General features: G+C 40.7%; 1 protein-coding gene across 1 annotated transcript in view; it reads left to right on the forward strand.

Annotated features, from left to right (window-relative positions):
* LOC122555060 (superoxide dismutase [Cu-Zn]-like) overlaps positions 1 to 22,524 on the forward strand; it is a 36,066-nt gene continuing 13,542 nt past the window's right edge. The window contains exons 1-4 of the mRNA XM_043700712.1: positions 1 to 288; positions 6,994 to 7,087; positions 13,967 to 14,036; positions 16,166 to 16,283. Of these exons, the coding sequence (XP_043556647.1) occupies positions 175 to 288; positions 6,994 to 7,087; positions 13,967 to 14,036; positions 16,166 to 16,283 (396 nt within the window). The 5' untranslated portion in view covers positions 1 to 174. The remainder of the gene's footprint in view (positions 289 to 6,993; positions 7,088 to 13,966; positions 14,037 to 16,165; positions 16,284 to 22,524) is intronic.

The following is a 22,524-nucleotide window of genomic DNA, read 5'->3' on the forward strand; positions in this document are numbered from 1 at the left end:
GACTATAATAAACACCACTTTAAGCAAGAAGAAAAATCCCACGACCTGAATCAACATAGAGTAAACAGCAGGAAGGCTGCCCACCCAGAAGCTGAAGGGCATCACGTCCATTCGACCAAGTGTGGGGGGCAGAGTGCGCAGGCGCGGCGTTGCTGGTCATTGACAAGGATAGAGATGGAAATAAAAGCTGTTTGTGTCCTGAAAGATCAGCACGATGTTTATCCTTATGTCCATGATTTATCCGACCCTATCAGCGGCGTCAATGGAGTCGTCGTTTTTGAATCACAGGTGAGTTTCTCACTGGGGTTCTTTGCCCAACCGGCGGAACCTTCCAGAACATCGCCCCCACTTTAATACCATGGCGGCAGGGGTTGGCTTGCGCCGTGTGTACGGTTAAACCCAGACACGAGATTAGTTTAAATAATGTGAATTTAGTGCCCTCGTTTCCGGATTGAGATGAATGAGTTTTAACAAAAAAAAAGGCAGGAACGCTTGGAAATGGACGCACCGGGTTTCATTTTGACATGGACGGCGATTCGGGCAAATGAGAGTCATCCTCCAGTTTCTGCTCCTGGTTAACTGTACTACGATTTGGGAAGCAAAATGCAGCAACCTTTTATTAGCTTTTATTCTTATTTGGTGTAAAGCTCATGCCATGTTAGTGGTGAGGAATGGATAATCTAGGGCCGCCGGTAAATCCTCTCTGATCCAGATTTTTAACTTCCTTTATGTTTCGGAAGCTCACCCGTTCCCGTTAAACGGGAGATCCAAACCAGTTTGTTTCAATTGGCGGATGTTGGCGTCAGACTTTCACACCATAGTGGTATTTATTACTGTGCAGTAGAGTTGAACTTTGCAAAACCCAAATCCCCTGAGAAAATTAAGATCAGGTAAAGAGTTAAGGACATCCTATTGCACTTTTTACAATATATGCAATTTTTGAGAGCTGTTGTGGTGCAGTGGTAGTGTTCTACTTCTGAGTGCTGGGCTCAAGTCCCACCTGCTCCAGAGGAGTGTAATAATGTCTCTGAACAGGTGGATTGGAAAATATCTACAATCTAATGTTATCTCCTTTATTGGTGCCAGTACTTGGTTCAAGGACTTGTGACTCATTTTATAAAATCATGAGGGGTATAGATAGGGTTAATGGTAGGTATCTCTTCTCTAGGGTGGGAAATTTCAAGACTACTGGGCATAATTTTAAGGTGGGAGAAGAGAGATTTCTAGAAGACATAGGAGCAAATTTTTTATACAGAGGGTGGTGTGCTTGTGGAATGAACTCTGAGGAATTGGTGGATGCTGACAGTTACAACATTTGAATGACAAATAAGCACAATTGGGAAAGGATTGGAGGGATATCATAGAATCCCTACAGTGTGGGAGCAGGCAATTGAGTCTACAGCAACCCTCCGAAGACCATCCCAACCAGATCCATCCCCCTACAACCCTATGGTTAATCCACCCAACCTGCACATCCTGGACACTATGGGCAACTTAGCATGGCCAATCCACATAGCCTACACACCTTTGGACTGAGGAAAGCAGAGCAAACGTACACAGACACAGGGAGAATGTTTATGTGGAGTTGTACAGTCACGCAAGGTTGGAATTGAATCTGGCACTGGAAGGCAGCAGTGCTAACCACTGAGTCACCATGCTGTTCTATTAGTTGGTTTCTGGCAGGTCGGACTAGTGTAGTTTGGGATTATGTTGGGCATGGACTGGTTGAACTGAAGGAATGTTTCCATGCTGTATGACATCTGTAACAACAAAACCTCTAAATTATGGAGAGATTTGCGTCAAATGTCATTTTTAGGAAATTACAAATGTAAGTGATCAAGCAGCATAGTTGATTCTCTTAAATATCTTTTAAAATGGCCTAGCAAGGTAATCAATTCTATCAAGGTTGGAAAGGAATGAAACTGGAAAGAGTGCTGAGCATCAACCAAGCCATGAAAATGAAAAACGATAAGCCAGCCTAGGCAAACCTGCAAAGTTCTGTCAACCAATGTCTGGAGACATGACAAAATTGGAAGGGCTAATCTGCAGACTTGTTGAACAGTAGCCAGACATTGTAAAATTTGATTTGGTGAGTATGACTGTGCCACAGACATTACCATCACTATCCTTGGATATGTCCTATCCCATCAGAAACACAGACCCCACTGAGGTGGTGACACAGTGGTATACTTTTGGAATAGGTTGCCTTGAGAGTCTTTACTACTGTCTCTACGCTCCAGGAGGCCAGATGATATTAGGTCAAATGTGCAAGCAAGTTTTCTTCTGATTACTACAAATGGTTTGAACAGCTGATGCGATTTTATATTGATCACCATTTGGAAGAAGCATTAGAGTAGCAAGGGCAGACAATGCACAACTGGTGAGATCCTATAGAGCATATCTGCTCTACTGGGTCTGCAGCAGCTGATCAGAGTCAGAGGGAAAGACCTGCTTGTCTTTGTTGCTGGTCTATCCATCACAGATATATGACATTATTGGTCATTGTGATGACTGGACAGTCCTTCTGGAGGTGAAGTCTAATACTCACATTGGTCCTGCTACAGACATGCTGGACAATATTTTTCAATGTGGAGAAAGTAAGGACTGCAGATGTTGGAGGTCGGAGTCGAAAAGTGAGGTGCTGGAATAGCACAGCAGGTCAGGCAGCATCCAAGGAACAGGAGAATTGACATTTTGGGCATAAGCCCTTCATCAGGTAGGGCTAATGAAGGGCTTATACCCAAACGTCAATTCTCCTGCTCCTTGGATGCTGCCTGACCTGCTGTGCTTTTTCAGCGCCATACTTTTTCTACAATATCTTCAAACAAATTTAGCAATTCCAAGACAGGCATCTATGAAGCATCGTGGGCCATCAGCTGCAAGAGCATTGTATTTTGCTACAATCTGTAACACTATGACCTAGCATTTCTCCAATCTACCATTATTATCAAGCCAGTGGACCAATCCTGGTTCTGTGAATGGTGTAGGGAAGCACACCAGGCACACCTACTATTGAGTTGCCATAGAAGACTACGTTGTGCTAAATTCCAGCAGTAGCAAAGTGTAGACAGAACTCGGTCACCCCACAACTAAAAAATCAGATCTTGGCTATGCAGTCCTGACATATACAGTCATGAATGTTAGTTAATAATTAAACAAATAGCTGAAGCAGGAAGCTCAACAAATACTTCCATCCTCAGTAAAGTGGAACCCAGCACACAGTGTAAAAGACAAGGCGACAGCATTTGCAGCCATCTTCAGTCAGCATCACAAGTGTCACTGTTTAGCCAATTTGTTTCACTTCATGTGATATAAAGAATTGTGGATGGTCCTTGACATGAATGCCATATTGGACTGAGTGCAGCTTCAAAGAGTCAGATCAAAACTGGTGTCACTGGCAGTGAGGGGGACAATCCTCTCAGTCCCCAAAGTTCCTCGCTGGTGACCTAGGCCTTATCATTTTCAGTTATTTCATTATTGACCTTTCTTCCACCATAGGGTTAGAAGTGGGGGATGTTTACTCCTGATTGCATCATTTGTGACTTTTCACACTGAAACAGCCTATGTCCATGTGTACCTAGACCTGGACTATGCCCTTACTTGGGTTGATAAGTGATTAGTAGCATTTACACTATACAAGTGCTAGGCACTGACAATCTTTAGCAAAAGAAAGTTTAACCATCTCATCATTTATATTCAATGGGATGCCCATCATTAAATCCTCCACTACCAACATCTTGGGGTTATCAAGGGAACTGGAACCTGAACTGGACCAGCCATATATATACTGAATAAATAATATCACAAGAAAGTACTGAGTACCTAATCCACAATAACCTGTTCACTGTCTCTCAGTCTGTCTTCTGCAAGAACCATTTCACTCCTGACCTCATTACAGCCTTGGTTAAAATATGGACAGAAGAGCTGAATTCTAGAGGTAAATTGAGACTGTCTGTCCTTGACATCAATGCCATCTTTGACTGAGTGTGGCTTCATCAACGAGCCCTGTCAAAGCTGGAGTCAGTGGGAAGGACAGTTGAGGGGTGAGATTTTCTGTGTGGTTGAAGTCATACCTCAAGATGGAGGATGATTGTGGTTGTTTGAGGTCAGTTGTCACAGCAAGAGTTCCTCAGGGTATTTTCCTTTTGAAATCAAGCTCCTCAGCGATGTTATGATACACCTATGGATTAATTGGAATATGGTCTTTTGGGATACTACCAGTGCGTCATGAGCCAAGTTCTTCAGTGCTAGGCCCAACTGTCTTCAGCTGTTTCATCAAAGAGCTCTTGCCCATGAAGGTCAGAGCTGGAGATGTTTACTGAAGTTTGCAAAATTCATTATTTGCAACTCCTTGAAGCAGTCTGTGCCTAAATGCAGCAAGACCTGTACAATATCCAGGCTTTGGCTGAATGGTGACAAGTGATATTCAAGCCACACAATTGCTCTGCCATAACTGTCTCTAACAAAGAATCTAACCATAGTCCCTTGACATTCAATGTCATTACCATTACTGAGTATCTCGTTATCAATTGCAATCCCCAAGATGTTGATCAGAAAGTGAACTGCACTATTCATTGTGGCCACAAAAACAGGTCAGAGTTGAGGAATCCTGCTTTCTGTCTCCTCAAAACAACGGCAAGGCTGAATTCAGGAGAATGATGTAATATTCAGTTGCCTGGATGAGTGCAACTCCAATTTGCAAGAAGCTTGACATCATGCAGGACAAAGCTGCCCACTTGATTGGTACCACATTCATTCCTTCCACCACCGACACTCGGTAGCAGCAGTGTGTACAATCTACAGGAAATTCTGCAAAAATTCACCAAGGCTTCTTGACACCTTCCTTCCCATCACCAGTTCCATCTAGAAGGACAAGACTGGCAGATACTTGGGAGTGCAAGTTCCCCTCCCAGCTGCGTACTATCCTAATTTGGCAATCATTGCTGTACCTTCAATTTTTTTTGGGGGTCAAAATCCTTGAATTCCCTCCCTAATGGCATTGTGGGTCCACCTTTAGCATGTGGACAACAGTGGTTCAAAGTACGTCACTTTCTCATAGGGATGGGCAGTAGATGCTGGCCCTGCCAGTGATGCCCTCATCCCATGAGTAAATTTAAATTTAAGAAAAAGGACACCACTTGCCAGTTCCCCTCCAAGCCACACCTGATCCTGACTTGTACTGTTTTGTGTTCTTTCCCTGCTGCTGGGTCAAAATTCTGAAATGTTATTCCCAAGAGAATCACAGAAGTCTGACGATGTAGTGGGAGGCCAATTGGTAGCATAAGTGTACTTTTATCCTGTGGATTGCAGTAGTTCCTTATGGGCAAGTAGGGATGGACAATAAATGTTGGCCTTGCCTATAATGTCTGATCCAGTGAACAAATTTTTAAAAAAGAGCTGTTAAGTATATCGAGATTGACTGACTGTGATCCCTCGGGTCTTTTTGCATAAAGGAGAGATGACCTAACTTGTGGCCATGTTAAGGTGGCAATCTGCACAAGATGAAATGACCATTGTAGGATGGAGTGATTATGGGTTCCCAAACAAATTGTGGAGTTATACTCTGCAGCTCTCTTTCTGCCTCTGCACCCCCCACCCCCAATCTATCCTCACGTGCTGCAACCAATATCATTTTAAGTACAGTACTGATGAAGCATATGGGGCAACTAGCAGCTCACTATTTCCTAACCTAATGGGAAAGTAAAGTTGATAATTCAGTTTGGGAATTCCTGGACCTGTAATGATGTGTTATCCCAGATCACATAATATCTGTAAATAGGTATGTGTTATGTAAATTTAGCACTCCCACCAGTGGATCCATTGGAAATTTTTTTGCGATTTTGTGACGAAGCTGTTGTCGTATATAACCAGTAAGAAAAAGAAAAATTGTTAATCTTTAACGTGAAGCTGTATAATTCCACTTCACACAAGCATTGTTTGCAAAACTAAACTTATGAAGAACTTTAATACCCATTTAGGGGCCCGTTTTAAAACTTGTCAGTCATCAATTGCCAAGCACCACAATTCATAGGTAGTTCCTGTAGCCACCAATGAATTGTAAACTATAAAATTAGAGATTTTAAAAATCATTCTGCGCTACCTGTTGTGTGGCTCTGATTCTGCATGCTGTTGGCCTCCTGCCTGTGGCATGTTCCAGTTGCCTGCCTGGGAATTACCTAAGGACCACTGTCAATACTAATTTCGAAACTAGGTAGAAGTTTACAAAATTTATGAGAGGCATGGATAGAATGGATTATGGAGTTTTTTTCTGCAGGGTAGGAAAAGTTATTTACTAAGGGGTATAGGTTTAAGGTAAAAAGGGCAAGTTTAAAAGGAGATGAGAGGCATGCTTTTTACACAAGGTGGTAAATGTCTAGAATGCACTGCCAAAGAGGGTGGCAGAAGCAGACACAACAGCAATATTTTAAGAGGCATCTTGACAGATACATGAATAGGAAGGGCATAGAGCCATATGGAGTGTGTAGAGGCAAAAAATGGTGTATAGAGGCAAAAAGGTGTTGGCATAGGTTTGGAGGGTCAAAGGGCCTGTTCCTGTCGTGTACTTTGTACTTTTCTTTGTTTTGGTATTATTCGTGTTGGTTTAGGAATAAGCACTATATCAGGTAAAAGGAAAACTCACTTGCTGTTTGAGTTGTGCCAACCTTTGGATGGAATCTCTGACAATGTAACACTCCCCTATTTGAACAATTTTGGTTTACTGCAAATTTTTTTAAAAGACCTTAAATTATATGTTAATGAAAATGGCAAGGATAATTGTAGCATGTGTTGAGAAGTAGTTTTTGGAAGTAATTAGTTGAGAACCAGTGTGCCTGCCTAGCTGTTAATTTGGGGGCATTTCAACATTTCCTAACCAAGTACTTTGACCTTTATGATTGTCATCATTGTTAATGAAAAATCGTTGGCTGTGTTTGAATGCTTACTTGGTTAAAATAACATATTGTGAACTTCTTTATTTATCATTTTATTTTGTAGGCAAATGGTCAAGTATTAATAAAAGGAACTTTTACTGGATTAACTCGTGGAAAACATGGGCTTCATGTGTGTACTTTTGGAAATCTTTTTAATGGTATGACCTGTGTTCCAAATGCATTTATAAATATATTTTATTGATAAGCTGCTTTTCTAACTTGTACAACCTATGTTTTTGCATATAATTATATTTTATTGATAGCATTCTATCTTATTCATATAACATGGGTTAATTTGTTTACAGAATGTCATGATTAATCTTTATATTTGACTTTAGCTCTGTCTCTGGCAATAGCAAGATTTTAAACTTCCTGGGGGTAGTAAGAACAACACTGGCACCTCCACATCTTGTTGGGACAATAAGAACTATATCTTACGGTTTAAAAATAAAAGGTCTTCCTCTTTAAAGTGAATTTGAGGATATATTTTCTTTGTCTGATTTGGTTGTTCTGTGGATTTTATTTTCCAGTTATGAGTAGTGTGACTCTGATAGCCACTGTGAAGGATTGTGAATTGCAAGTGACATTGCTGGACGTTTTAGTCCTCCTTTTTGAGGTCTAGTCTGTCCTGATGTGATAATGCTGACTTCTAAAATGTAGAAAATGATCTTTAAGTTGCACAAAGTAAAATTTCAGCAAAAGTAATTTTTAAAAACTAAACCCTTCCCACTTGCAGTTAGAAAACAACTGAGAGCTAAGTAATTACTGAGATCTTTGTCTGGAATTGACTTCAACCTTGGCCCACACATGCTCTTGTTTCACGGATAAGTTTCAAGAAGCCAGTGAAACTCTTGGACCATACTTTTAACTGAATAATAGCATGTCGATATTATTCTATTTTAGCCTTTTGAAAATTAACATTTTATCTTTCTTGAGGGAGCTCTGTGTGCACAGTTGAATACACTCCAGTGAAATATAGAAATCAGTGGGCCAGCTTTCTGAGAGTTTGTCACTTTCTCTGCTTTTAATTCTTTACACCAAAACTCACTCACGCTTCCATGTTATACCCTAGCCCAGTGCATTCTTTATACACTTTTCTCTTTCAGCTTTTATCTTTCTGTGTTCATCTTTATTCTTCCTTGTAGCCCTTGCTGGGATTGGTAGCATCATTTTTTCTGGTAACTTTGAAAATTCATCAGTTTGAGCCATTTTATATTGAGATATTTGAGATGAGAAGAAATTTCTTCACCCAGAGAATGGTGAGCCTCTGAAATTTGCTACCACACAAAGCAGGCGAGGCCAAAACATTGCGTGATTTTTAGAAGGAATTGGATATAGCACTTGGGGCTAAAGGGATTAAAGAATACGGCGGAGAGAAGCAGGAACAGGCTATTGAATTACATGATCAGCCGCGATCGTAATGAATGGTAAAAATAGCAATGTTGAAGGGCTGAATGGCCTACCTGGGTCTTATTTTCAATGTTTTTACGTAATTTCAGATACCTTTGTAAAGCACTTTTTTTTTCAATTTGATATAAAGCTTGAATTAAATCTGTTCTATGCAATAGTTAACGTGAAATTAACTGACTTAAAAGAAAAGCTGCTCACAGGGAAAAATAAGTATCCTTACATGTAGAATTCATGCTAAGCACACAACTGAGGTTACAATCTGATTTGAAGAATTAATTATGACGACTCTAAGTAAAATCTGTTGTAAATCGTTCCTGTGTTCACTTAAATGTACAAATCGTGTTGCTATCTTTTGATCTTGTACAGCTCCCAATGGGTTATGGAATTCTTTAAGGCATCCTCTATTAGCCAATTATTTAATTGGCTTATTTCTGTCTTCTGATTTCTGCCTTTAATAGTACTTGTGCATTTTTGGTTCTCGAATAATTTTTCTAAATCTAGATGGAAGTGACTGTTAATGTTAATACATGGAGGCAGCCAAATCAAATCAACCTCTTTTTAACCCTGCATTTGAAGCATAGTAACATTTAAAATACTTAATGGCCCTCAAAATTGACCCCAATGGTTTCTAACCAGAATTTTTGAATAACAAGTACAGACTGTCTGAATAGCTGACTTTAGCCTCCAGATTTATAGTTTAAGCCAGAGATTTAACAATTCATTAATGACACAAGGCTTTTGCACAGTAAATTTAGACCACAAGATAATTAATTAATGTCTATGATATAAACATAGAACAGACCAGCACAGTACAGGCCCTTTGGCCATCATTGTTGTGCCGGCCTTTTATCCTACTCTAAGATCAGACTAACCTATCTTCTATGTGCCTAACTAAGAGTCATTTAAATGTCCCTAATGTATCTGACTCTACTACACTGCTGGCAGTGCATTCCACGCACCCACCACTCTTTGTGTATAGAACCTACCTCTGACATCTCCCGAAACCTTCCTCCAATTACTTTAAAGTTTTATGTCCCCTTGTGATAGACTTTTCCGCCATGGAAAAAAGTCTCTGGCTATCCACTCTATCTATGCCTCTCAACATTTTGTACACCTCTATCAATTCACTTCTCATCCTTCTCCACTCCAATGAGAAAAGTCCTTGTTCATTCCACCTTTATTCAAAAGGAAAAACATAAATTGAGATTTGACTGGTCAGTTCAGTCAAGCTATTTCCATGACATGTTGTCCCACAGGCACATGGGATTGTATCTTACTTGGTTTCTGACAACAGTGATGTATTCAGGTAGCTTCCACTAGACTGTAAGGAATAGTAATTTAATGTTTATAACTGAGACTCTATCAACTTATTCAGATTTAGAGAATAATGAGAGGACAGCCAGGGAACAATCAAATCTCCATCCTGTACCCAAAATCCTTTTGACCTAAACACAGTTCAAAAACCAGTTAAAATTCTGGTTTCTTTTTGTTGGACTAGTTGTTTCTATTCAAATACTGGATAATTCAAGATTGAGGACGGGAAACATTTCTGGCTGTAACAGCTGCTCCTTTTTTGAGGTATTTTAGGTGCTGAGGTGATTTCCTCGAATTCCAGGAGCAACAATTTACTGTTTTATATGCCGTTGCATTGTTTTGGAACTTTGGGGGAAAAAAAAGTCAAAACAACAGCGATTTTGAAAGGGAGAAGAACAGACAAAGGAAGCACATGGTGAAGTCAGTGCAAGAGAGAGAGAGAGAGAAACTGACACTGCCTCTGTTGTTTGAATTCATGTATTACTGGACAACGGAGTGCGTCTGGGAAAATTAACAAACAGAGAAATTCACAACTGATCTTGGAGGAACTGTTTGGGCGAAGATCACAGCACAGAATCCGATAAGTGTATTCTTTTTAGGGGCCTACAGAAAGTCTGCAGTAGTGAGTAGAGTGGGTTCTTTTTTGATTATGTTTTTGGAGATATGTCTCTTGATTACACTTGAAATATAAGCCATAACTATTAATTTTAACCTGGGGCAGTGTTTGTAGAGGAATAAGACAGTGTTATTTTCTGGGTCTGTAGAGTGTGATGGAGCAAAAATGGCCTTTAGTACAGTGATATGTGCTTCTTGTCAGAAGTGGGAGTTTAAAGAGAGTTAAAGGGTCACTGCGGATTATATCTGCCACAAATGCTGTTGGTTGCGAATCAGATCAAATGAATCGATTGGAAAGACAATTAAAAGCAATGAGGAATTTGCAACGGCAACAATATGTGATGGATGGCAGTTATAGGAAGGGGAGATAATCTCCTATACAGTCACATAAATGGGTTAACTCCAGGAAAGGTAAGAGAGGTAGGCAGCTAGTGCAGGAGTCTTTTGTGGCTATACCCATTTCAAACAGGTATGCTGTTTTGGAAAATGTAGGGGGTGATGGATTCTCAGGGGAACGTTGCACGAACAGCCAAGTTTCTGGTATTGAGACTGGTTCTAATGCAATGAGGGGTATGTCTGGTTCCAAGAGATCAATTGTGTTAGGGGATTCTCGAGTCTAAGGTACAGACAGACATTTCTGTGGCCAGCAGTGAAAAATCAGAATGGTAGGTTGATTCCTGGTGCCAGGATCAAGGATGTCTCAGAGGGTGCAGAATGTTCTCACAGGGGAGAGGGGCCAGCAAGCGGTCATTGTCCACATTGGAACCAATGACATAGGAAGGGAAAAGGTTGAGATTCTGAAAGGAGATTACAGAGAGGTAGGCAGGAATTTAAAAAGGAGGTCCTCGAGAATAGTAATATTTGGATTATTCCCGGTGCTACGAGCTAGTGAGGGCAGGAATAGGAAGATAGAGCAGATGAATGCATGGTTGAGGAGCTGGTGTATCGGAGAAGGATTCACATTTTTGGATCATTGGAATCTCTTTTGGGGTAGAAGTGACCTGTACAAGAAGGACGGATTGCACCTACATTGGAAGGGGACTAATATACTGGCAGGGAAATTTGCTAGAGCTGCTCGGGAGGATTTAAACGAGGAAGGTGAGAGTGTGAGACCCAGGGATGTAGTGAGGAAAGAGGTCAATCTGAGACTGGTACAGTTGAGAAAAGAAGGGAGTCAAACAGTCGGGGTAGACAGGGACAAGGTAGGACTAATAAATTAAACTGCATTTATTTCAATGCATGGGACATAACAGGGAAGGCAGATGAAATCAGGGCATGGTTAGGAAGATGGGACTGGGATATCATAGCAATTACAGAAACAAAGCTCAGGGATGGACAGGTTCCTCAGTGTTTGACCCACTCTATCCAACCAGAGGATGACTGTTGGGTGTTAAGAGCCACCCACCTAGCACAAGGGTTCACTGCAGACTCAAACCAAACATGCCGCGGAAGCATACAGTGAGAGCCACATTGCCACAAAAAATACATTATGCAGCAGGTCCTTGAGGTTTAGAAGTAGTAGTTCTGCAGTTTGCCCACTGTTTCCTGTATGAATCATGATGGTCCCCTCATCATGACCCTTGAAGGAATTGTCTTCGCCACAAAGAATACACTGAGCAGCTTGAAAACTGGAAGGGATAGAAGCAGGGAGGAAACAATCAGCAAAACCAACAAGATTGTGTGAAGGAATAGAGCTTCAGCCTATGTTGCTGGTCACTCTAATGAAGGCAAACAATATCCTCTTCAGGTGGGTGAGGACATACAGCCACGCTTGGATTCTGTTGGTTTGGTGCTTCTCTAACTATAGAGCATCTTGGTTTGCAAGAGGGAAGAAGATGATGCCATGTGTTTGACTGATGTGCCTACTGATGTCAAATAGACGTCAGTGTGAAAGCTGAGATGTGGGTTGAGGCTTTTAGCAGTCTGAAGCTTGAGAGAGTGGGATGAAGCGATAAACATTAACTATTAGTTGTGATTGCCAGCTAACTGCAGTTTCTAATAAACTGTTTTTCCTAGAATCATGTCTCACAAACTTGATTGAGTTTTTTGACGAAGTAACAAAGAGGATTGATGAGGGCAGAGCAGTAGATATGATCTATACGGACTTCAGTAAGGCATTCGACAAGGTTCCCCATGGGACACTGATTAGCAAGGTTAGATCTCATGGAAAACAGGGGGAACTAGCCATTTGGATACAGAACTGGCTCAAAGGTAGAAGACAGAGGGTGGTGGTGGAGGGTTGTTTTTCAGACTGGAGACCTGTGACCAGTGGAGTGCCACAAGGATCAGTGCTGGGTCCTCTACTTATTGTCATTTACATAAATGATTTGGATGCGAGCATAAGAGGTACAGTTAGTAAGTTTGCAGATGACCCCAAAATTGGAGATGTAGTGGACAGTGAAGAGGGTTACCTCAGATTACAACAGGATCTGGACCAGATGGGCCAATGGGCTGAGAAGTGGCAGATGGAGTTTAATTCCGATAAATGCGAGGTGCTGCATTTTGGGAAAGCAAATCTTAGCAGGACTTAAGGCCCTAGAGAGTGTTGCTGAACAAAGAGACCCTGGAGTGCAGGTTCATGGCTCCTTGAAAGTGGGAGGTCATGTTCTGGCTGTACAGGGCATTGGTTAGGCCACTGTTGGAATATTGCGTGCAATTCTGGTCTCCTTATTGGAAAGATGTGAAACTTGAAAGGGTTCAGAAAAGATTTACAGGGATGTTGCCATGGTTAGAGGATTTGAGCTATGGGAAGAGGCTGAACAGGCTGGGGCTGTTTTCCCTGGAGCGTCGGAGGCTGAGGGGTGACCTTATAGAGGTTTACAAAATTATGAGGGGCATGGATAGGGTAAATATGCAAAGTCTTTTTCCTGGGGTGGGGGAGTCCAGAACTGGAGGGCATAGGTTTAGGGTGAGAGGGGAAAGATATAAAAGAGACCAAAGGGGCACCTTTTTTCACGTAGAGGGTGGTTCGTGTATGGAATGAGCTGCCAGAGGAAGTGGTAGAGGCTGGTAGAATTGCAACATTTAAGAGGCATATGAATAGGAAGGGTTTGGAGGGATAAGCGCTGGGTGCTGGCAGGTGGGACAAGATTGGGTTGGGATATCTGGTCGTCATGGACAGGTTGGACCGAAGGGTCTGTTTCTGTGCTGTACATCTCTGACTCTAAATATTTGCCATCTGTTTGAGCATAATGCCTCTCTGGAGTTGAAGCACCTACAGAGTGTACTTTAACCAAGAATCAACCTGGCCTCATAAGTAAATATCAGTTTGTTTTTTTGAAACCAGGTGATGCTCACAGTCCAAAGGTTATCTTCAGCTCTCAGCTCACCGTTCACAGCTCCAAAACACAAATGAGAAAGAAAAATAAAAAAATCAGCTTCTAACATGTTTTAAAAATCAAAGCAGAAGTTGGTGTTTTGCTAGTTCAAGGTGCTGTATGAGCCTTTATTAATACCATAAATAATTACCAAGTTTGAAGACAGATGACTAGTAAACTCGGAACAATTGTCTTGAAGATAATCGTACAGTTTTACATTAAAGTGGCTGGCATTTGTTTTTCTTTTCTCCTTTGCCAGTGATGTTTGCATTCGTTATCTACGTATGCCAAGTGCAGTAGGTCTTCCTTCAAAGAAAATAACTTCTTCTTTTTGTTGTAATTTAGTCACATGGAGTTCTAAAATACATAACTTACTTTTAGGTTATCATAGTGTTGGACCTCATTTCAATCCCCGTAAAGGAATTCACGGTGGGCAACAAGATAATGAAAGGTGTGTATTATATCCAGACATTTCCTAAATAAATAGACAATGCATGTTAGATCGCAAGGTAGAAAAGCTGAGTTGTGATTTAAATGTAAAATATACCAAATAGATACCAGCATGAAAGACAATATAAATATTTTAATGAGTTTTCAAGGAACTTGAATTGTTGCCGTTGCAATATGAGAACCTTTGTCTACAAATTTCATCCTGAGAAAAAGATTTAATTCCTTTATTCACTGCCTGAAAATATTAATCTGACAACAATTTCACTTCCATTTTGAATGGCAATTTCTTGAATTAAGCTGAGTACTTTCTCGGGTAAACCCTGATCCTTGGTAATTTTACTCGGGGGTTATCAGTCTGCAGGAAAAAAAAAGTTTACGAAGAAAGAAAGTATACTATTGCTTTTGTAATTTTCATAACTAATGTTTTGAAGTAAAGTCTTACAAAATATTTTTGATAAATAGTGATATTCCAGGTTGTAGGTTTATGTTGTTAGCGTTATATGATAGCTGGGTTTGTGCAGAACATCACGTTGAGAGAGTTCCACCAGCAAAATCCATGCTTATTGGACAATATGATGATCGCTCGTGGCTTTCCCAATTCGTACCTCTTAAAATTAAGAACGTATGAGTAGGCCATTTCAATCCCCTATAGCAAAATTACTTCCATAGACAGGATGTTCTGACAATGAGATCTTGTGGTTGGAGACACCAGAACACTTTATTTCCCTTCGGTGCTAGAAAATGTAAGACAGCATGTATTGTATGTCAGAGGCATTGTGCATCTTAAGACAATGTTTCACCAAGGAGGTTATTGGCCATCCCTGACATACTCTGGATGACTTCAAGCTATGATTTACTGACTGCAGGGTGTTAGTCATTGGAGGAAATAAAAGATGACTGTACCCGAACCTTAATGTGGTCGTCCTTACAGTCATTGATGAGGGATCTATTCAGTAGCAGCCAAAAATCTGCAAGGGCCTGCATTTGCTAGTTGCAGACTTCCTTTTGTGGAAGAAGCTACAGCATGACCCTAGAACAACAAAAAGACATGACCGCAGAGTTCTGCAAGCTCACTAGCTTTTTCATGCTTCAAAACAATTAATGGGACCCACAAAGAACAAAGTTAAAACCATGTGAGTTAGATCGATATGAAAGAACTGTATTTTATCAATATTTAGCTTGTCTGTCATGTACAGAAATGCATATGAAGTCGAAAGCATGTATGGTCACTTTAGGATAGAAAGTACTTTCCTGAATTTAAAGTACAACCACAGTTCTCAGCCAAAGATCAGATTGTTTGAAATGTAACAGTTGGCTGTTTAGTGGATACCTGAGTTTTGGTTGTGGTTTCGATAACCATTCGAATTTAACCAATTAGTTTAAATTATACCCAGGATGCCAGTAGCCAATAGAATTTTAATTTTATTGGTTTCCAGGTGTCAAAACAATCAAATTCTAAGAATTTTAATGTGTCATGGAGGGTATATAGACCTGGAATTTTGAAAATTAGAGGGAGAGCAACTGGTGTGTAGAGCCAGAGAGGTAACTGCTCATCCACCGTCTTGCTCTCAAAGAAATTAGAAAACACGCTCTATCAAAAGTACCTTTTCATGTGAAACATACTTGGAGTAAAAAGAAAGAAGACGACCCAGGGAGATCAGATGGAAGATTGAAGATAGCAAAGAAGACAGACTGTGTGGTCTTGATTAACTTGATGCCTTGTTTAATAACTGTGGTATTGCAACAGCATTTTCTTTTGTAGAGTTGGAGTCAGATAGTAAGTAGTTAAGAAAAAAGTTGGGGTTTGGATTTGTGAATAGCTTTTGTTTAGTGTTCAATGTTAGGAAAATAAATTGTTATTTTCTTTTAAATAGTGGAAATTACGAGTTCTTTGTCACTCACTCACTCGCATTTTAACAGATTTCAAGGTGAGGCTAGCTTTTCTGTGTGTTTTGGTTTTAATTAACAGAGGGGTTTGACCTCCCAGTGGTAACACATGTCAATACACATATTCAGTTGAGGTATGGACTTGCTTCTTGTGTTATTCACTTTGTGAATCCGTATAGTGTAAAGCTCTACAAGTATTGTTCTGATTTATTTTTCTAATTATAATATTGCAATATATTCCAGGCACGTAGGAGATCTAGGCAACGTTGAAGCTAATGAAGATGGTGTTGCTGAGTTTCAAATAGAAGATCAATTCATTAGTCTTTCAGGAATTGAGTCTATCATTGGTCGAGCCATGGTGGTAGGCATTAAAAATAACCCTATTTGCCTCATAAACAGATATTCTTTTGTAAAACGTATTTCAATCTACAAATATATAAAGACTTAGTGATGCAACAGATAAATATACGCATTTTATGTGATAACAAACTGTCCATCTGATTGAACATCTGACTCTCTCTCTCTTAATCTGATTATATTAATTATTTAAACAACAGAGTAAGCTGTAAGAAATTCATGCCTATTTGAAAATGCCTTACTGTAAAATGGACATCTTCGTGTTTTTTGGATTGCAGAAAGCAGCATTTCGACTGCTGGACACACTACCTTGTCAGATTAGACAGTTAACTTGGATACAAATGGTGAATTTCTTCATTTTAAGCATGTACGCTACCTACTTAAAATCAAGTTTTCATGCATTTTCAGTCAGGATATTTGAAGCAGAAGCAAAATCCACTGCATTTTTCCAAAGCTTTACACTGTTCGCAGTGAAACAAAATGTCTGCTAATTATGGAAGTTATAAAATGAGCGTGGAAATTAGCCATATGGAATTTATTTCCACAGCTATCAATCAAGTGTTCCCTATTTAAATGTAACCCTACATAGAATTTTGATGAGCTGATGATGCATGAGCTCAGTGTTGTCATTACTTGATGCTTGCAAATGCTTGCTTTGTGAATCATGAAGTAAAAGCTATGATTGATAATGTTACCTGATATTTTCCCTCCTGAAATCCAGAGACTGGTAACAGAATGATAATAAAATAAGATTGCTGGATTTTTAAAGTAATATTTTTATTAATAAAAATAGATTTTTAAATATTGCAAATACAAAACAATGCAATTCAAAACAGTACAAAAAAGTACAAAACTAAACCCAAATAATAAAAAAATTCCCCAACCCACCCTCCTGTATAAACATGTATAGAGAATTATAAAATTTAAAAAAACCTAAACTAGCTATTTAACTAAATAAATACCTAACAACAAACAAATAAATAGTAATAACTCAGCTCAGCCAAACAAAACACTCATACATTCACAGTTCCTCCTCCCTGGATATTGGACTTATGAAACACAATTGTTACAGCGATATAAAAGCCCTTGTTAGTGTGGCAGATAAATCTGTGTCCAGGTATTTCAAAAAGGGTTGCCATGGCTTGTAAAAATTCTCAGTTTTGTGGTGTACCATATTTGTGAGAAAATCCCAGGGGAATATGCTCCATAACAATATTCCGCCAACCCGACAGGCCTGGGGTTTTTTCGGATCTCCAACGTAAGAATATTGAAAAATTGTTTTCTTATGTGCGTCTGCAGGAAATACAATGGGTAGGCCCAAAAGGAGAGAAATAGGGTCCTTCTCCATCCCTACACCTAAAATCCTCTCCATTGCACCCGCTACAGCGCTCCAATATGTTTGAAGCCTGTCACAAGACCAAAGACAATGGGTAAGAGTGCCCGTGCAGACCTTGCACTTGGGACATGCTGAAGATACCCCTGGTTTAAATTTTGACAAAAGGTCTGGGGCTAAGGGGACCCTGTGGAGAATCTTCAACTGTAAAGCATGGGCCCTGTTGCAAATTGATATCTTCCTTGCATTCTCCCAAATATTCTCCCATGCCTCTGAAGAAACTTCAACACCCAGCTCTCTTTCCCACATCTTGCAGAGTCGATCAGACTCATCTGAGGTGGCACCCCCCAATTGGTGATATAAAGTAATGACAGAGAGTGTACTCTTAGCCCTTAGTACCCCTCTTTCTATGTCAGATTTATAGGGATCAGTCAAAAGTGTAGTCTTTTTTTTGAATAAAATCCCTAACTTGGGAAAAAAACGAAAGAGGTCTCCCTCAAATAAATCACCCATGTAACATACACCCCTAGCTGCCCAACGTTTAAATCCTGAATCTATCATACCCGGTTGAAAACCCAGCATACCCACTAAACAAAGATGTTTTGCCAATATTACCTTCCCTCTGCCGAATTGCCCTCCATGCTTTAACTGTATTGATAACTATTGGGTAATAGCAATATTCTCTAACTGTCCTCACCTTGTCCAAAAACAGCAAACTGGTAAGGGGGCACCTTGCCTGGGAGGCTTTGATATCTAGCCATAGTGAAAGAGGGTCCACACAAACCCAATCAGTCACATAGGTCAAGAGTGAGCTTAATTGGTAATTTTTAATATCTGGAAGGTCTCCTCTCCCCCCAATCCTGTGAGACAACTGCAGTTTGGCTAATTTAATGCGGGGCCGTTTACGGTGCCAGACAAAGGAGCTGAACCAAACGTTCAGTCTCCTGAGTGTTTATTTATTGAAAATCAGGGGGAGCATTCGTATAGGGTATAGCAAACGAGGGAGAATATCATTTTAATAAGTGCTATCCGACCCAACCTCGAGACTGGAAGTGTCTCCCATCTTTGGAGATCTTGTTTAATTTTTTCAAATAATTGAGTAAAATTGGCTTTGAACAGCCAATCCAGAACTGGAGTAATGAATATGCCCAAATACACACAACTCCTCTGTGACCATCTAAATGGGAATCTATAGTCACTCAAGAGCCAGCTCTTTCCTAAGACCATCCATAGGCATAGCCTCTGATTTAGCAAAATTAATCTTATACCCTGAAAAAGTGCCAAACGCGTGAATGCATTGTATCAGGCAAGGCACTGAAACTACTGGATTTGTTTAGAGAATTAGAACATCGTCTGCATACAGTGAGATCTTGTGTAATTTTGACCCCACTTCTGGAGCTGATATATTGAGATCCCCACGACTGGCCTCTGCCAACAGTTCAATCACCAACGTAAAAAGTAATGGTGAAAGGGGACAGCCCTGTCAGCTGCCCCAAGAAATATTAAAATTGCTTGATCGTACCCCGTTGGTAATGACTGCCGCAAGAGGTACACTGTAGAGAACCTTTACCCATCTCATGAAAACTTCACCCAGACCAAACCGGTCTAGAGTATAGAAAAGGTACGGCCACTCAACTCGGTCACATGCCTTCTCTGCATCTAAAGAAATCACCAATCCCTCTATTGACTGCTGTTGGCATGCTTGAATTATGTTAAGCAGCCTCCTAACATTATTGGAGGATCTGCAACCCTTAATGAAGCCCTTCTGATCCTCTTTAACAATAGAGGGTAACAGTCTCCAACCTTAATGCGAGTGCCTTAGAGAGGATCTTAAAGTCCACATTTAAGAACGAGGTGGGCCTGTATGAAGCACAGTCTTCCAGATCCTTTCCTTTTTTAAGAATAAGTGAAATATTGGCCTCTCTCAGAGATGGTGGGAAACAATCATGACTGTATGAATCATTAAGCATATTCATACAGTATACTGACAGTATGCTTATAAATTTCTTATAGAATTCACTGGGAAGTCCATCAGGACTGGGCGCCTTTCCACTCTGAAGCTGCCTCACAGCTTCCTGCACTTCTTGCTCTGATAGTGGGGCATTGGAAAGGACGGTTGTTCGGGAGTCACACCTGCGAGCTTCAGATCCCTTTTAAAAAAAGATTCCATTTTGGCCTGCCCCTCCTCACAATTCTCAGACTGATCTAACTTAGAGTAGAATCTCTGGAATGCCACATTAATCTTTTTAGAATCACGTTAGGTTCCCAGACCATTCTCTAATCACTGTAATGGTTTGTGGGGCACTTCTCTTTCTGGCAAGGTATGCTAAGTATTTGCCTGCCTTGTCACCATGCTCGTATAACCTTTGCTTTGCAAAAGCCAGCTCCTTCTTTGCCGTCTGCTTGAGCACAGAATTTAGTGCAGACCGCAGTGCCGTAATCCTCTGGAGTTGAACCAACAAGGGTCTGTCAAAGTAGGCCTTCTCGGCTGCCTTCAACCGTGCTTCAAGGAGACGTTGCTGCTCACCCTTCTGCCACTTCCTACTGGTGGAATATGAAATAACTAACCCCGGCATAAGCTTGGCAGTTTCCCAGAGAACAGATGAGCTATCAACCGACCCTATGTTGATGTCTAAGAATGCCCGAAATTCCTTAGAGAAATATTCCACAAACTTACTGTCCCATGAGAATAAAGGGGTCCATTCGGCAGTACCTTGAATCCACTGTAACATCCTTAATCATAACCTTGAGGTACACTGGAGCATGATCAGAGATGGCAATATTATCAATCATACAGGATGCCACCAGATCCAGGGTTACCGCAGGGGTCAGAAAAACATCAATCCTTGTGTGACATCTATGCGGATTGGAGAAAAATGTGAAATCCCGACCTGTAGGGTGGAGACACCTCCAGACGTCCACCAACCCTAATTCCCCCACACAGACCCAATAACTGTTTAGTTTGTGCAGAGGGTATCGAGGGACCTTTAGGCAACCTGTCAACTGTGGGGTCCATGAGGCAGTTAAAATCTCCCCCTATAATGATGTGCCGAGACTTGAGACGTATCAGTTTAGAAAAAGCATCTACCAAGAATTTAAGAGGATGAGTTGGGGGACAATAACATTTAAAACACCATATTCTTCCCCATTTATCAAGGCTTTAAGAATTACAAACCTTCTGTATATGTCTTTAACACATTCCAACAATTTAAATGAGAGATTTTTCCTAACCAATATACCCACTCCCCTACTTCTGGTATTAAATGATGAAAAATAAACTCGGTCAAAGCCATTCTGCTGTAATTTGTGTCACCTGTACCAAAGCAATATCCACCTTCTCCTTTCTAAGACTCAAGCGTACCTTCTTCCTCTTAATTGGTGAGTGACTTCCCTTGATATTCCAGCTGCACCATTTAATCAAATCATTAGCCATAATCTTCTGCAATTACATTTAAATTCCAGAGACGAAGAACCCGAACCACAAATTGCTGAGCCTTCGTGTCGCATGGTCCACCAAATATAAAAGCTACATAAACTAAAACCACTACATTTAACAAACATACAAAATTATTAAAAATAAAAAACAACAAAAACCAGAAAACAAACCAATATATAAAGCGGCAATAGTGCTGAGTAGGGGAACTCACCCCCTACCTGGAGGGGGCAACTACCCATCCCGAACTGCCCATAAATAGGCATCTAACCATCTCAACCACCTTCACTTTTTCCCAGCTAGAGCTGCATCACAAGCACAATCTAAAAAGAATAAACACCCCATCGAATATCAATATGAATAAAAAACATTCTTTTATTTTAAAAAAAGGGAATAAATACCCCACCCATCCTTTGGTATGTCCTAACTTACAAATTTAAAATGTACATCTTAAGCACAACCAGACATAGTTTGAACCAAATTATTATCAATAGAAGAAGAAAAAGGGAAAAACAAAGCTCCAACCAGATTTCCTCCATTTCTTTTACAGAATGATAAACACATACCCAGGCAACAATATTTATACATACTACAATTGTTTAAATTAGGTTAGTTTGTCCACAAAGTCTCTTGCCTTCTCTGATGTGTCAAAGAGTTTCATGGATCCATCTAACATGATCCGAAGCACTGGCGGATATCTTGGGGAGTACTGAATCTCAAGCTCCTTCAGTCTTCTCTTGACACCATCATACGATTATCGTTTCTGGATCACCGCCGCTGAAAAGTCCTGAAAAAACATGATCTTAGACCCTTTATAAGTTGGGGCCATTGGATCCTTCCCTTGGAGTCTGGAAGCCTCCATGACTCTCTCCTAATCCCGGTAATGATGATACCGCACCACGAAAGGACGAGGGCGTTGACCCAGACACGACCTCCGTGCTGCGACCCGGTGAGCCCTCTCTATCTTCAATCCTCTCATGCCAGCCTCCAAGTCAAGGAATTTCGGAAGCCAATCTTCAACAAATTCCGCAGGCTGCTCACCTTCCTTACCCTCAGGCAGACCGATGATCCAAATGTTTTTTCTCCAGCCCCTGTTTTCAAGATCATCCACTTGGTCATGCAAATTACGAACCTACGTCTTCAGGGCTTTGATTTCATCCTTGAATGAACTGGCATCAGCTTCCACCACTGTGACCATGTGCTCCACCTCATCCGTCCTCTTCTCCAGGTCTCCCAGCTGCTGCTCATGCTTCTGCAGCATGAGCGAGACTGGAGCCAGCTTCTCTTCAATCTGTTTCCCCAACATCTCGCAAGATTTCGAGAGCTGGTTCACCTGGTCCTGGAGAGTAATCGGCTCCAAGGCTGCTGCAGACCCGGCCTCAGATGCTCCTCCTCCCTTTTTAGGCATTTCTGGACAGCTGAAGATACAGGTGTCAAATTTTTAAATGTTTCTTGGGGCTCCACAATCTTTCCAACGCC

This window comes from Chiloscyllium plagiosum, chromosome 12, assembly GCF_004010195.1.
Source record: "Chiloscyllium plagiosum isolate BGI_BamShark_2017 chromosome 12, ASM401019v2, whole genome shotgun sequence".
Taxonomy (NCBI): Eukaryota; Metazoa; Chordata; class Chondrichthyes; order Orectolobiformes; family Hemiscylliidae; genus Chiloscyllium; species Chiloscyllium plagiosum.